Source organism: Sciurus vulgaris (genome assembly GCF_902686455.1).
Source record: "Sciurus vulgaris genome assembly, chromosome: 11".
Classification (NCBI taxonomy): Eukaryota; Metazoa; Chordata; class Mammalia; order Rodentia; family Sciuridae; genus Sciurus; species Sciurus vulgaris.
The window spans coordinates 68,479,346-68,494,917 of NC_136472.1; the positions used below are offsets into that span (position 1 = coordinate 68,479,346).

Genomic DNA, 15,572 nt, shown 5'->3' on the forward strand with positions numbered 1-15,572 from the left:
TATGAAAATGTATGATTATGAGTCAAGTGCACATACCAAGTGACAACCAAGGAAGTTGTCAATGATTTTTCAAGTATTTAGAAAAATAATCTTAGAGCAGTTGATATGTGAATGGAGACTTCCTTCTAGTCAAAAGCTCATAAATGATTTTTATCTCTGGAAAAAGAAAAACACATTGAAGAATGACACAACATCATTGTTATCATCCAATGCACACAGATGTGGAGAAATGTATTTCAATGATTAGAAGAATCAGTAATACAAGACACGGGAAACCACATCAAATTAATGTCCCTGGTTTGTATTTTTATGCAATTAATGCTATTTCAACTCTGCATTTTTTATTTTATTATCTTAAACACTACAGGTGACCATAAATATGTTAAATACATTGTGGCTGTTACAAAAAACACACCAAAGTTGTGCTGGGATAGTAGTTCAAGGGTCAAGTGCTTGCTTAGCATGGGGAGGCCCTGGGTTCAATTCTCAGCAACACAAAAAACAAATAAATAAAATAAAGGTTAAATTCTTACACACACACACACACACACACACACACACACACAAAACAGTGACAAATGTAAATTATTCTGTCTATGCTCCACTTTATTCATCACATGTTTTAGCCTACTCCTAAGTTTGGTGCAAATTCACTTAGGTTCCTTTCTGTGTCTAAAAACATTTCAATTTCAGTGAATTCACATTATATCCATACATATATGTTTTATATATATATATTCCAAATAATAGTGGAAAATATCAAATCAATATACATTTTATTTGAATACCTTGGATATCAGTTCATAGAAACATGACTTACTTTCAGAATATTGAGTATAGCATAATCTAAATGTCACAAATTTTTAAATTCAACTATTACTTTTATGAAGAATCACTACTATTAGTAATTCAAATAATTAAATTATTATTTGATTATAGATATTGTATTATTAAAAAACTTTCCAATAATCTGGTTTCTCCTATATTCTTGTTCTGTCCAATATATACTTTTGGGTCAGAAATGACATTTCCAGACTTTCCAAAGCTCCCTTAACACAATATGCAGCTCTTTCCACAGGCAAAAGATAATCACTATTCCTACAGAGTTTGAAGTTCAAATAGTGAGAGCAAGCAGAAACTTGGGACTTTTTGAAGACTGGCTTAAGGGTTGTTTTTCATTATTACCGGTACTCCATAACTATAAATATCTATAATAATAAAGAAAGAGTTTCTGCAACATGCTAATCATAATTCTAAAAAAGAAAAGTTAGAAGAGTCTACTGAGGAACCTGTATGATTTTTAAATGCTGTTCTAATAAAAGGAATAAGTGCAATAAGTAAATTGCAGTATGGAGCTACTGGTAAGGTCACAAAATACAGAAGTATGAAGAGGAAAGGGGAAATCATAAACTGAAGCTTAGGTAGAATAGAAGCATGGAGAATGAATTTACTCAAGATCAAGTTTTTTTGACTAACTACATAAATGAAAGTAAATGATGAAACCTCAGACATCAGGTTGTAATCAAATTGTTTTAATAATATTCTGCTAAGGTGAAGAGTAACATGCAACTGTGTGGCCTGAGGAGGGTCATGGAAGTGCAATGATTTGTTCATTTCCTAACAAACTGTGTCAGCCTTCTCCTGTTTTCATCTTAATGAGTTTCATGCAGTTGTGAGTAAATGTCCTTGTGATCATTCCATAAACGACACATCCGCTGTGTGCTGCTTTTTCAGCACTATCTCAAAGCCACACGAGATTGCTTGGCATTTGTGTAAACTACTAATGCTACATCCTAAAAAAAAAAAAAAATATTTTTCTAGTCAAAACTTTCCTTCTGTCTCACACTTATAACTGCCCTATTTCTTCCTCCTACAAACTCTTAAACATTCTTTAATTCGTGATTGTTAGCCCCATGATAGGATTTTGACACATTTAACTTTGAATTTTTATACTTATTTTTGCACATTTAGTATCCATACATCATTCATATTAGAAATTAAAAATTCATATATCAATGTCAATATACTGGTAAAAAATATTAAAACTATTCCATGCATGCTTCAGAAGATTCCCAGTATTCAGTATATCTTAGTCAGAAGAATTGAATACTTCTTGAAGTTCTCAGTATATAAACACAAACACACACACACACACACACACACACACACCATTTTTATCTATATTTAAGTGGTAATAACATCTAACTCTGTAGACAATGAAAACTTTTCTATCTAAAAATTTACAGGTATGGTAATTACTCAATGACCCATAGTTTTTTGCATTTTGATTTTTTTGACCATCTGTAAAATTTGTAAATTATTATTTTGTCAGTTTAGAGGAAACATCCATAAAGAGCAAACTGGAATATCTGATCACATCCTTGGATGTCAGCATACAATAAGACTGATGTCCATCCAACAACTTTCATGGCTTTTGATCGTTATGTAGCCATTTGCTATCCACTAAGACACTCAGCTATCCTGACACTCAGTGTAATTGGGGAAATAGGTCTAGCTATTGTACTCCGGGGCACAACACTTCTCAGTCTTCATCCCTTTCTGCTACGTTGGCTTCCCTACTGCAGAACCAACATAATTTCCCACACCTACTGTGAGTTCATGGCCCTCATCAAGATTGCCTGTGCTGAGACACGGATCCGCAGAGCCTACAGCCTCATTGTTGCCTTCCTTACTGGAGGAGTGGACTTCATACTGATCATTTGTTCTTATGTGCTCATACTCCACACTGTCTTCACCTGCCATCCAAGGATGCCAGTCTCAAGACCTTGGGTACCTGTGTCTCCCATGCCTGTGTCATCTTAGTGTCCTATACCCCAGCCTTCTTCTCCTTTCTCACCCACAGGTTTGGACACCACTTGACTCCTTATGTACACATATTTATGGCTAACATCTATCTTTGTGTCCCACCCATGGTGAACTCCATTATTTATAGTTAGGACCAGGAGGATACGAGTCAGGTTCCTTGAATTGTTCAGTTCATCACACTATAATTAAGTGTTTTCACTTTTGATCAATATCTGAGTAAAACACTCTGTTATCTGTCTTAAAATATGTGATCTTTTCAAGATCAGATGGTGAAGAAATTTCTGTGTGATGTCATCTATCTAAAGACAGTATGTGTTATCACAGATGTAAGTGTTGATTATGAAAGCATACTAGCAGTATTTTCCAAATAAGTTGTGAGCTTACTCTAAAATGAGAAATCATTATTCCGCCCAATACTAATTATTGGAATTTTATCACTATAACTAACATGCTGTGTATATGAGACTACCAATTAACAGAAATACATGTATAATATCAGTATAGGAAACGTAAGTCTGAATTCATTTAGGGATTAGATTTGTAGAAAAGCAGGATTCCATGCAAAAATAGTCATTATAAACTATCATTTTCTGTCCTTCTTTGATTTGTTTTTTTTTTTTTTTTTTTGAGATAGAGTCTCACTCTGCTGTCCGGCCTGATGTTCAAGCCTCCTGAGTCATGGGAAGTATATGTGTGAGCCTTTATGAAAACCCTCTTAGTTCTTACTAGGATATTATGTTTACATTTCTGTTTATTCCTATATTATTGTTGCTTACCATTCTTTTGAGAGCTCTTACTTTGTCATCAATTATTTCTCATATATGAAATGAAGACTAGTTATATTTGTGCTATGTATGTTTCACATGTCAAGAGATAATGTGCTAATATTTCCAAAGATAAAAAAAATCCTGTGTTCTCTAAAATCTTTTCTTTTGAGACTATTAAGATGATGTGTTTTTCTGTAATTGGAAATATTCAATAGAATTGTATTTTTGCATAAAAAATTTAACTGCAGATGTGTAAATGGAGGCATGGAGAAATTAGTAAATCACTAGAAAAATGTTTTAGCCAAATACTTCACCCCTCAATCCAAAAATGTGAGGAGAATCAACATTTATTAACCCACTTGCTGGATTCCAGGTTCTCTACTGTGTGTTTTATACGCATAATTACTAACAACATTTTTTTTATATTTGGATATATTTATTTTTTCTCTTTTTTAATTTTTTTTAATTTTTTACAGACTGCATTTTGATTCATTGTACACAAATGGGGTGCATCATTTCGTTTCTATGGTTGTACACAATGTAAATTCATACCATTTGTGTAATCATACATGTACATAGGGTAATAATGTCTGTCTCATTCCACCATTTTTTATACCCCCTCCCTCTAATTTCCTTCTACATAATCTAAAGTTTCCCCATTCTTCTCTTCCTCCCCTCCCCAACACCCCACTATATGTCATTCTCTACTTATCAGGGAAAACATTCAACCTTTGGATTTTTGGGATTGGCTTATTTCACTTAGCATGATATTGTCCAATTCCATCCATTTATTTGCAAATGCTATAACATTATTCTTCTTTATGGCTGAATAATATTCCATTATGTATATATACCACAGTTTCTTTATCCATTCATCTGTTGAAGGGCATCTAGGTTGGTTCCACATTCTAGCTATTGTGAATTGAGCTGCTATAGACATTGATGTGGCTGCATTACTGTAGATGCTGATTTTAGTCCTTTGATCATAAACCAAGGAGTGGGATAACTGGGTCAAAAGGTGGGTCCATTCCAAGTTTTCTGAGGATTCTCCACACTGCATTCCAGAGTGGCTGCACCACTTTGCAACTCCACTAGCAATGTAAAAGTGTGCCTTTTTCCCCACATCAATGCCAACATCTATTATGGTTTGTGTTCTTGATAATAGCCATTCTGATTGGAGTAAGATGAAATCTTAGAGTTGTTTTAATTTCCATTTCTCTAATTACTGAGCTGTTGAACACTTTTTCATATATTTATTAATTGCCTGTATGTCTTCTTCTGTAAAGTGTCTGCCCAGTTCCTAGGCCATTTATTGATTGGGTTCTTTGTATTTCTGGTGTGAAGTTTTGTAAGTTCTTTATAAATTTTGGAGATAAGTGCTCTACCTGAGATGTGTGTGGAAAAGATTTTCTCCCACTCTGTAGGTTCTCTCTTCATGTTCTTGACTGTATCCTTTGCTGAGAAAAAGCTTTTTAGTTTGAGTTCATCCCATTTATTGATTCTTGCTTTGATTTCTTGTGCTTTGGGAGTCTTGTTGAGGAAGTCTGATCCTAAGCCAACATGATGAAGATTCAGGCCTACTTTGCCTTCTATTAGGTACAGAATCTCTGGTCTAATTCCTATGTCCTTGATCCATTTTGAGTTGAGTTTTGTGCAGGGTGAGAGATAGAGGTTTAATTTCATTTTACTACATATAGATTTTCATTTTTGCCAGCACCATTTGTTGAACAGGCTATCTTTTCTCCATTGTATGTTTTTGGCTCCTTTGTCTAGTATGAGGTGACTGTATTTGTGTGGTTTTGTCTCTGTGTCTTCTATTCTGTACCATTGGTCTGCCTATTTTGGTGCCAATACCATGCTGTTTTTGTTACTATTGCTCTGCAGTATAGTTTAATGTCTATTATTGTGATACCTCCTGTTTCACTTTTTCTACTCAGAATTGTTTTGGCTATTCAAGGTCTCTTGTTCTTCCAGATGAAGTTCACGATTGCTTTCTCTATTTCTATGAGGAATACCATTGGGATTTTAATTGGAATTGCATTGAATCTGTATAGCTCTCTTGGTAAAATGGCCATTTTGACAATGTTCATTCTGCCTATCCAAGAACATGGGACTTCTTTCCATCTTCGAAGGTTTTCTTCAATTTCTTTCTTTAATGTTCTGTAGTTTTCATTGTAGAGGTCTTTCACCTCTTTTGTGGATTAATTCCCAAGTTTTTTTTTTTTTTTTTTTTTTTTTTTTTTGAGGCATTGTGAATGGAGTGGTTTTCCTAATTTCTCTTTCAGAGGATTCATCACTTATGAATATAAATGCATTATATTTATGCCTATTGATTTTATATCCTGCTACTTTGCTGACTTCATTTATTAGTTCTGAAGTTTTCTAATGGAGTTTTTTGGATCTTCTAAATATAGGATCATGTCATCAATAAATAGTGACGGCTTTAGTTCTTCTTTTCCTATTTTTACCCTTTCAATTTCTTTGGTCTGTCTAATTGCTCTGGCAAGTGTTTCAAGGATGATGTTGAATAGAAGTGGTGAAAGAGGGCATCCCTGTCTTGACTAACAACATTTTTATATTTAATCATCATAGATACGTAAAGACAAATACTTCAGCATACTCATATATGTAACTGACTAGTAAGTCAAGAATAAAGATTTGAAGTCTTTCTGCTGAGAAGTCACAATTTTTCTATAATTTCACAATTATTTCTTGTATAGCCAAATCTCATCAAATACGGTTTTTAGAAACAGCTTTCCACAAACTCATTTGCTGAAACTGCTCCTTCCATACTTATAACCATGCTTAGTTTAAGATGTAGTTCACAAAAGTTTATTGACCAGAAGTCACTGGGGAGACTGAGATGCCTAAGGCAAGGTTTGTAATCAAGAAAGGGTTTCTGTGGTACACTCAATAAATAGATCTTTTCTTTCCATTGTGATTCCTGAAAAGATGGAGAAAAAATAGAAGCAGAGAGGTGTGCTTTCCAAATAGTATCTTTCATATTGATGAAGACTATTGTGGAGGTTTTGGGTTGGTTTTGACAGTAAACATCTCATTAAACCCTAGAGTTAGGCATGTATTCCTAATTGAATCAGGGAAAATTCATTGCATGGAGGAGCATGGAGAAACACAGGACTTCTACAGAAAGAAAACTTACTGAGAAGTAGAGGGGAGAGCTTCTTAATTCAACTCACTCAGTTTATTCTTTTTTCCCATTTTTTATGGGAGATTATACTTACAAATAATGGAATTCATTGTTATATAGTCATACATGCACAAACTCTAACAATATAATTTGGCCAATATCATTCATTCCCCAGTACTTCTCCTTTCCTTCTCCTCTTTTCTCCCCCTGGTCCCCTTTCTCTACTATACCAATTACCTTCAATTTTCATTAGAGCCCCCACCCTAACTTTCTTTTCCTTTTTCTTCTTTAGCATCCACATATGGCAGAAAACAAACCCTGGAGTTTCTGAACTTGGCTTATTTCTCTTATCTTTGTTTTAGTCGGCTTTACAGTTACTATGACCAAAAGACCTGATGAGAACAATGTAAAGGAGGAAAACTTGATTTTGGCTCATAATTTCAGAGGTCTCAGTCCATAGATAGCTGACTCCATAGCTAATCAGCCCAGGGTGAGGCAGAACATTATGGCAGAAGGGGACAGCAGAGGAAAGCAACTCAGGATATGACAGCAGGAAGCAGAAAGAGCGTTCCATTCAGGAAGGACAAAATGTAAACCCCAAAGGCACGCAGACAGTGGCCCACCTCCAGCAGCCACACCCTGCAAGCCTACAGTCACCACCCAGTCAATTCATATGAGCAGATTAAGTCACCAATAAGGTTACAACTCTCATAACCTAATCATTTCACCTCAGAACATTCCTGCATTGTCTCACACATGAGCTTTCAGGGTGCAACACATATCTATAACATAACTACAAAAGGTTCTCAAGTTCTCTCCACTTTCTTGCAAATAACAATTTTATTCCTCTTTATAGTTAAATAAAACTCCATTGTGTATACATATATCACATTTTCTTTATCCATTTATCCATTGACTAACATCTTGACTCATTTCCATGATTTGACATAGTGAATTGTGCTGCTATAAACATGAGTATGTATCACTATAGAATGATGACATTAATTTTTAGCATAAATTCCAAGGTTACTCAGTTTATTCTTAGCAAATTTTCAAGTTCATCACACTTTTCCAGTAGCATATAGTGAATAGAGTTATGGAGAAAAGATTAACTTTATGATACCTAAAATCGAGAGCAAAGAAAATCTGGGCATGGCAGTACAGGTCTGTAATCCCAGCATCTTGGGAAGCTGAGGCAGGAAGATTATAAATTCAGAGTCAGCCTAGGCAACTTAGTGACCTCCTAAGCAACTTAGTGAGACTCTGTCTCAAAAACAATTTTTTTTTTTTTTTTTAAGAGCTGGAGATGTGGCTCAGTGTTTAAGTGCCTGTGTTCAATCCTTGGTAGCAAAAAAAAAAAAAAAAAAAAAAAAAAAGGAAAGAAAAATATTTTGCTCCAGTAGTTTGAAAAAATTGATTCAAGTAGTGCTGGGGTTATAGCTCAGTGGTAGAGTGTTGCCTAACCCACAAGGCTCTGGGTTTGGTTCTCAGCGCCACATAAAAAATTGATTGAGTATATAAATATTCATTTTTAGATTAAGGACATGACATTGGAATAATAACATCTAATGATTACACAGTCTCTCCTCCATTCTTTATGTATCTTAACCCATCGATTCCTTACACAAACTAGACAAGATTTGTAGATTAATACTATCATTTTACAAATAAGGAAACTGGAACAGATAGTCAAAGAGGTCGTTAAGATGAAGGCGGTAGCTGTGTGTGAGTGAGCCGGTGGGCCTGTGGCCACCGCAGAGCTTGTGGCCACCGCAGAGCGTGAGCAGGACCCGGCGGGCGCTCCCCCGCCTCTCTCCCCACCAGAACCATGTTGGGCAGGTCGGTTGGAGCAGAAATCAGGAACCGGGCCAAAGATGATATCAAAAGGGTCATGTCGGTTATTGAGAAAGTGCACAAATAGGAGAAGTGGGCATCCGTTGGTGACCGTCCCTACAAATGTACAAGTGGGTTCCTGTGACGGGGCCAAAGGTTGACGACAAAAACAAGACTAAGAAGAAAGGCAAAGAGAAGTGTGGCTCCGAGGTCACCACTGTGGAGAACAGCTTCTCCCCAAGATGATGGACATGCACCACGATAACAGCAATCCCAGCTCCATGGCAGACGCCTCCCCCATCAAACAGGAGAACAGCAGCAACTCCCGCCCTGCGCCAGAGCCCGACTCAACCATGCCAGCGACAGCACAGCGCCAAAGTGGACCTGGCGCGGGCAGACCCGGAGGAGCCCCGCGAGGCTGAAGACGCTTCTGATGAGCAGAACTCACCGTCTTCCATGGAAAACTCGATGAACAGCTCAGAGAAAGTAGAACGGCAACCATCTCCAGAGTCGGGGCTGGCCGCAGAGATGTCCACAATCTCTCATAAAGATCTGGAAGGAGTGCCACCCTCTAAAGAGATGAAGGTGGAGGCCTCTCAACAGAACCCCAAAGAGATGTAGGCTTGGAGCTCAAACCTCCAGTCGGTGTTCCACAGCAGGCGCATCAGCAGGCTTTTTCTAGAAAAGTGCTGCCCCAGCGACTCCTCCTGGGTGCGAACAGGACTACTGAGGTTTCAAGTTTACCAAGTGCAAATCCAAGAAAACCCAGAACGGCGAAACTTCTCAGACACTGAAGAACTCTGCTGTGAAGCGAAACATGAAACCTAGAAGCAGCTGGCCTGTAGACCGCTCCAAGAGTGTCCATACCCTCTTGGAAGATTACAAGATTACATTTGTGTTTCTGCTGTTTCACCCCTTCTCCCCGCCGCCCACTTCTCTATTTAACAATATAAGCTCTTTGAGGGTAGTACTCATCAGAATTCGCTTTTTGTCAAGGACTTTTCACTGCTCTACCAATTCCTTCCGCTTTCTTTTTTTTTTTTTTTTTTTTTTTTTGTGCCTTGTGCTCTTGAGGTGACCTCTGGCATGTTTCCTCTGGTTGTTTTGCATCTCCCTTTACAAAGTGCCCTCTCCTTCCTGCTGAGGCAGTGGCGGCCACCTTCCTTGCCCCTCTCCTCCCTGCCCAGGACTGCTGTGGAGTAGGCAGGCAGGAGCTGTGGGACAGTAGACACAGCTGGCCCAGTTTCTGGAGGGGGGATTTGGGTACACCCTGAGCCCTGGGTGACCTTGACACCAGCTTCCAGGAACCATGGAGTCACAGGTGCCAGGGCCCAGTCCTCAAGGACTGGCATCCTCCGGTCCGGGCCAGGGTCCTCACCTCCTCGGGGTCTTGGTCTAGGTGTTTCCAATCTCCCAGAAGCCCAGATGGACATGAAAAGCCCTTAGATTTTTCTGGCAGTTCCACGTCTTGACCACCTCCATCACTGCTTTCTCCTGGACCTCTGAAGACAAAGTGGCTTATCTGGCTGACTGCATGTTTGTCTTTTTAAGACAACAGCAGGGCCAGGAGGTGGGAGAAGGCAGCAGGAATAGCCAGTACTGAACTTTTTCACAAAGAGTTGCTTGAATTTCAAAATCCGCAGAAACTTGGTGTCCTCTGAAACCTCCTTCCATCCCTTTCCCCAAACCTTGGGCCTACCCCAGGCCCCAGAGGCAAGATTGCAATGCAAGGAAACCCACTCACTTCTGCAAAATGTTCTGATGCTCAGAGCCAACAGTTGGACTGAATCTCATTCCCAGGACATGTGGTCAGCCCCTGCCAGGGATCCAGCCTTGATGGTTAGGCCTTAAAGATCAGAAACAAGGCACCAAGGAACTGGAAGATTTGCACAGCCTCCAGAAAGGAGCGACTGAATTTTCCCTTCCCTACTCCCGGACTATGCTGGGACAGTCCTCTCTAAGTGGAGATGCCTCCTGGATGAACCGCCCAGCTATTGAGTTTTGTGTCCTGATTTGCTCTTAGTTAACCTGGCCTCCTCAGACCTTAACACTTTGCCTAAGCTTTCTTTATTGCATGGGAGTTCTAATTCCCTTTGAGTTGTGTGTTTCTGGGGGGTGGGAGAGGGACTGTGGCTTTTGTTGGGGATGCTTGTTTTTGTTTTTGTTTTGGCTAATTGGTGCATATTCAGGTACCACTTGACATGTGGCTCTTTCTTCCAACCACCCACCATGGGAAGTGTCTGCCAGGTTCCATTCTCTAAGAGTTTCTGAGAGTGAAGCTCCTTTTTTTTTAAGGGATCCTATCTATTTCCTGCACTTCAAGAAGAATCAAAATGTTCCTGAATTTCAAATACCTCATGCAAAATGTCTTCTGAAATAAGGGAAGAAAAAAAAAGAAACGGAAAATATTAATGTTGAAGTTAGCAAGGCTGAAAAGTTCTGTCTTAAAAAAAAAAAAAAAAACTCCTGTACTTAACCAATTGTTCCCCTCAGGCAGTCAGTTCTACTGAGAACTGTGTTCTGCGCCTTGGCATGAAAGTGACTTGAGGCTCCACTTCTCAACATATCTCAAGGCAGCTTTTGCTTCCAGATCCTGTACAGTTAGGGTAACGTTTTCCTTTGCAGCAAAATGCCATTTTGATAAAAGATGAATTTGGATATTTATTTCTGTTTTGGAAAACGTGAGGTTACAACCCAGACAGCTAAAGGAGACTCCAACACAGCATCCATGGGGACAGGAAGGCAGCCAGGGCCTCCTCTGCTCATGTGGCCTCTCTGGACAGCCGAGGGGAGCTGGCCCGGTGAAGGATGAAGACGTCCACGGTACTGAGGCTGTCATTAGCTTTTCTCTGAAGTGCCTGAAGGTATAGGAATGGGCCAGCATTGGGACCAACTGGGCCCAACAAGGCCATGCCAGGCAAAGCGCAGTAACCCTGCACTCCAAGCTGGCTGGGAAGACCTTCCACTCAGAATGGTTGGACTGCAGAAATCCAATGTGCTTCCTTCCCCAACACACTCCGTTCCTCAGAACCGCTGCTCCCCACCCACATTGCACCCCTCACCCTCGTCCCCACCACAGAATCTAAGACCTTTCAGCCTGTAGAGCCCGGGCAGGGAATCCTAAGCCAATACCTTCCGCATACATCAGGCCCCGTGGCCTAAAGGGCTCCCAGGGCAAACTTGATTCTCCCCCTATAACTTGAAGGTGGGGAAGCTGCAGCTACACATTCCGCAAAGTGCTGGCACTTAAACCCATAACTTGTAAGGCTGATGACGCATTCATGTGGGATGGTGACCTCCCATCATCAAATGGTGTCATGGTTTAGAATGTTCATTATGGCTGAGGACCTGGTTAGAGGTATAAAGAACTTATTTTTGCCATTAAACTATATTTTCCCCTCTTAAAAGATTTTCTGTTTTTGGTGTGTTGGACAGCTGTATAATTTTTCACTTATTTATTCCATCAGTAGATATGGTTTGTACAATGTACAATGGTTCCATTTCACAAAATAAAAATAATTCAAATCATAAGTTAAAAAAAAAATGATAAAGACTATATTTGAACCTAGGAAAACCCCTCAGGTTTTTCTCCTTAGAACTCCACCAGGTAATCATCAGATAAACTGGGAACAGGTCTAGACCCCTGAGAAAGTCTTCATCATGGGTCTGACATAGTAGAGGGGAATAGTTGCCTATATATGGTGGGAACTACACCCACCTAGTTGCTTCTTCCTTCTCTGCCCAGGGGAGCAAGAGTCTTAAGTTACTAGGGCAGAGTACATGTGAAGACCCTTGCTGCAAAGAGAAAGGAGTAGAAACAAACCCTATAACCATGGCATATGGCAGCATTATCCAGTCTCCTACAGATCGGGAAGGGGCACAATCACTGGGAAGCCAGGACCCAGGACCCAGAAACAGCACCAGCCTAAGACTGAAGTTCAACCACCATAACAGATAACAGAATATCCTCCAGCTCCCACCACCATACAAGCAGGCAGCAGTTTTCCCAGGGAGCCTCAAGAACTTGAGAACTGGGTGGATCTATGATTCGCGAGCAAAGGGAAGACTTCAAACTGACAGCTGGGTAGACACTGAAAAAGGCCCTTTGTAGCCTGTGCTGCAATCACTACAGAATTTTATAGCAATAAGAAAAAATGGATGAATCAAAATAGTTGTTTATTCATTAAATAAATTGATATGTAGTTAACAATCTGACAGAAAACTCCAAGCCCAAAAGGCTATACTGGGGAATTCAACCAGCTTTCAAAGACTACTTTATATAAATATCCAATATTTGAAAGAGAGTAAACACTTTTAAACTCACTCAAAATACAATGAGACAATAAAATGTTGAGGTTATGTTCTAAGTAAAATAAATAGAAAGATAAGGGATGAGTTCAGTCTCACACAAGGAGTCCAGGAAAAGCAACAGAGCATTAACTAATGGATCTATTTCCAAAAAAATTCAAATTTGGGATTCAAAATTACAAATTCCTTCTAAGAATTTGTGACATTATATTCTCTATTATAATAGGATTTTTTTTCCTTTAAAGTACATTCTATAGAATATGCGTATCATGGGATATTCTGTGAAGAATATTCTAGCCAATCTCCCCTTAAAGTTTTAAATGATTATTTGTGATTAAAAAACTCAGAGGTTCTACAATAAAAGTATTGCTAGAAACTTAGACTTTTCTAAGATTTCACAAATTTTCTCTTGAACACTTTACTCACATAATGTCAACAATGTCACATGGACTAGATAACACTGAGGGATAATGTATGGAATTAGAGTTCCATTAATAGAAATAAACAAAAACCCACTTAGGTGGTTAGACCTGGAACATCACAGGGACTTTAAACATTCCATAAGAATGAAATTCCTCTAAACATAGCATTTAAAAAAAAGATAATAGACAAAACTGGAAGAAAAGAGATATCAATAAGTTTGACTCTATAAACATAGCCAACAAGTAAACAATGCATGTTTAAAAATAAAAAGACAACAAATTTAATAAAATTGCCAAGTTTCTCACATAATTATCATATTCAAAGTATCAATTTCTTACCATCTGACATTAACATAGCAAAGTCAAGAAACCATTCTTTTTGATACTGAATCCAGGCCTGTGGAAAATAATTTGGTATTTGTTATTTTATACCAACACTAATCAAACAGATCTTTTTTTTTTTAAGTTAAAATATGAAAGTCTTTATTTTTGTTTTGTTTTGTTTTGTTTGTTTGCTCATTATGTGGAGTTTGCTTGGTTTTGATTTCAGCTCTTTGTAACTGCAATGTGCTCAGTCACAATGAAAGCAGGACAGTGTTGGTTTTCTTCCACAGTAGAAATCAGAATAATTTATAAACAATGGAAACATATAAATACTTTACATTTGCATGAGACTTTGGATTGCAAATTTATTTTGGGGTTTAGGAAGGAGACCTAACAGTCAAACAATTGCTACTGATAATCCTTCCCTAAGATAGATTGGTGTACCTTCCTAATGTTTGTCTTCCATTTTGAACATCACGAATTACATTTCTGTTTCCTTTTTCTTCCCTTCCCCTATCCATTTTTTTTCCTTGTGGTATTGGCAATTGAACCCAGGGACATTCTGCCACCGAACTCCATCCCCAGTCTTTTTCTCTTTTCTTTTCTCTTCTTTTCTTTTATAGAAAGGGTGTTGCTAAGTTTCCTAAACTGGCCTTGAACTTGTCAATCTTCCGGCCTCAGCCTCCTTAGTCCCTGGCATTTACAAGTATGTGCCATCATGCCCAGTTCACTACTCCTTTCTTAAATTATTCTTTAAAACACCAGAGTTGCTTTATTTCTTGGCAAACATTTTCAGCACCTGGTCTCTAATCTGTTTAGTTCTGACTCCATAAATTACAGGATTGAGTGCAGGTGGAATGACTACGTAGAAATTGGCTAGAAGGATGTGGATGTAGCGTGGTATGTTCCGGCCAAATCTATGGGTCATGAATGAAAAAAATGCAGGAGTGTAGAAAGTCAACATGACACACACATGAGAGCCACAAGTGCTCAGTGCTTTGAGCCGGGCATCCTGAGAAGAGAGTCGAAATACAGCCTGAAGAATCTGGACATAGGAAATGACAATAGCTATGATGTCACACACCAGGATAGAAATGGCACATAAGCCATAGATGATGTTGACCTTGATGCTGGCACAAGCCAGGCGTGCAATGCCCATGTGCTCACAATAAGTGTGTGGGATGACATGGTGTCCACAAAATGGTAACCGCAGGATGAGTAGAACAAAAGGAACGGCGAAGGATAAGGGTCTCAGGAGGATTACCCAAGCAATGGTGACCACCACCTTGGTAGTCAGCACTAACGTGTAGCGAAGAGGGTTACAGATGGCCACATAGCGGTCGTAGGCCATGGCCACCAGCACAGCTGACTCCATACCAGTGTATAGGTGGATGAAGAACATCTGGATGAGGCAGCCCTCAAATGTGATTTCTCTCAGGTTGAACCAGAAGATACCAAGCATCTTGGGGATGGTGGATGTGGACAAGCCCAGGTCAATAGACGACAAAATGGCCAGAAAGTAGAACATGGGCTGATGGAGACTGTGTTCAGTCCGAATCATATAAAGGATGCTTATATTCCCAAATACAGCTGTCAGGAACACGGTAAAGAAAGGAAAACCAATCCAGGGATGCATATTTTCCAGTCCGGGTATCCCCAGAAGGAGGAAAGAGTGTGGATGAAATAGGGTGGTATTAAGTGAAGCCATTTTTTGGAGCTGTCTATATTAAAATACATCTAAGGCCAAATTCTTTTCATTCACTGAGTGAGTCTCATCCTTTTTGTGCACACCCAAAAAAAGAAAAAAGAGAAAAGGAAACCTCAGTCGTATTTACCCGTGTATCTGCAACATAAAAGACTTGAAAATACATAGAGTTTAATGGTAAAATGTGGTATGCTTCCTCACAACCACTCGCTTTAATTCAACATTTCAGTTCAACGAAC

At 39.0% G+C, this 15,572-nt stretch overlaps 1 protein-coding gene and 2 pseudogenes across 3 annotated transcripts; 2 read left to right on the forward strand and 1 right to left on the reverse strand.

The window, feature by feature from the left end:
* The first annotated feature begins 2,385 nt into the window (after positions 1–2,385).
* On the forward strand, positions 2,386–3,015 carry LOC306639868 (olfactory receptor 52P1-like; annotated as a pseudogene). Its single transcript has one exon. The product of its transcript is annotated as an olfactory receptor 52P1-like (transcript).
* Positions 3,016–8,569: 5,554 nt separating this feature from the next.
* Positions 8,570–9,195, forward strand: LOC306640539 (B-cell CLL/lymphoma 7 protein family member A-like; annotated as a pseudogene). Its single transcript has one exon. The product of its transcript is annotated as a B-cell CLL/lymphoma 7 protein family member A-like (transcript).
* Positions 9,196–14,400: 5,205 nt separating this feature from the next.
* On the reverse strand, positions 14,401–15,336 carry LOC306640527 (olfactory receptor 52E1-like; the record flags this gene model as incomplete). The annotated part of the gene is made up of 1 exon (XM_079104812.1): positions 14,401–15,336. One exon carries the CDS (start codon positions 15,334–15,336, stop codon positions 14,401–14,403), a length of 936 nt encoding a protein of 311 aa, XP_078960938.1.
* Positions 15,337–15,572: the final 236 nt, after the last annotated feature.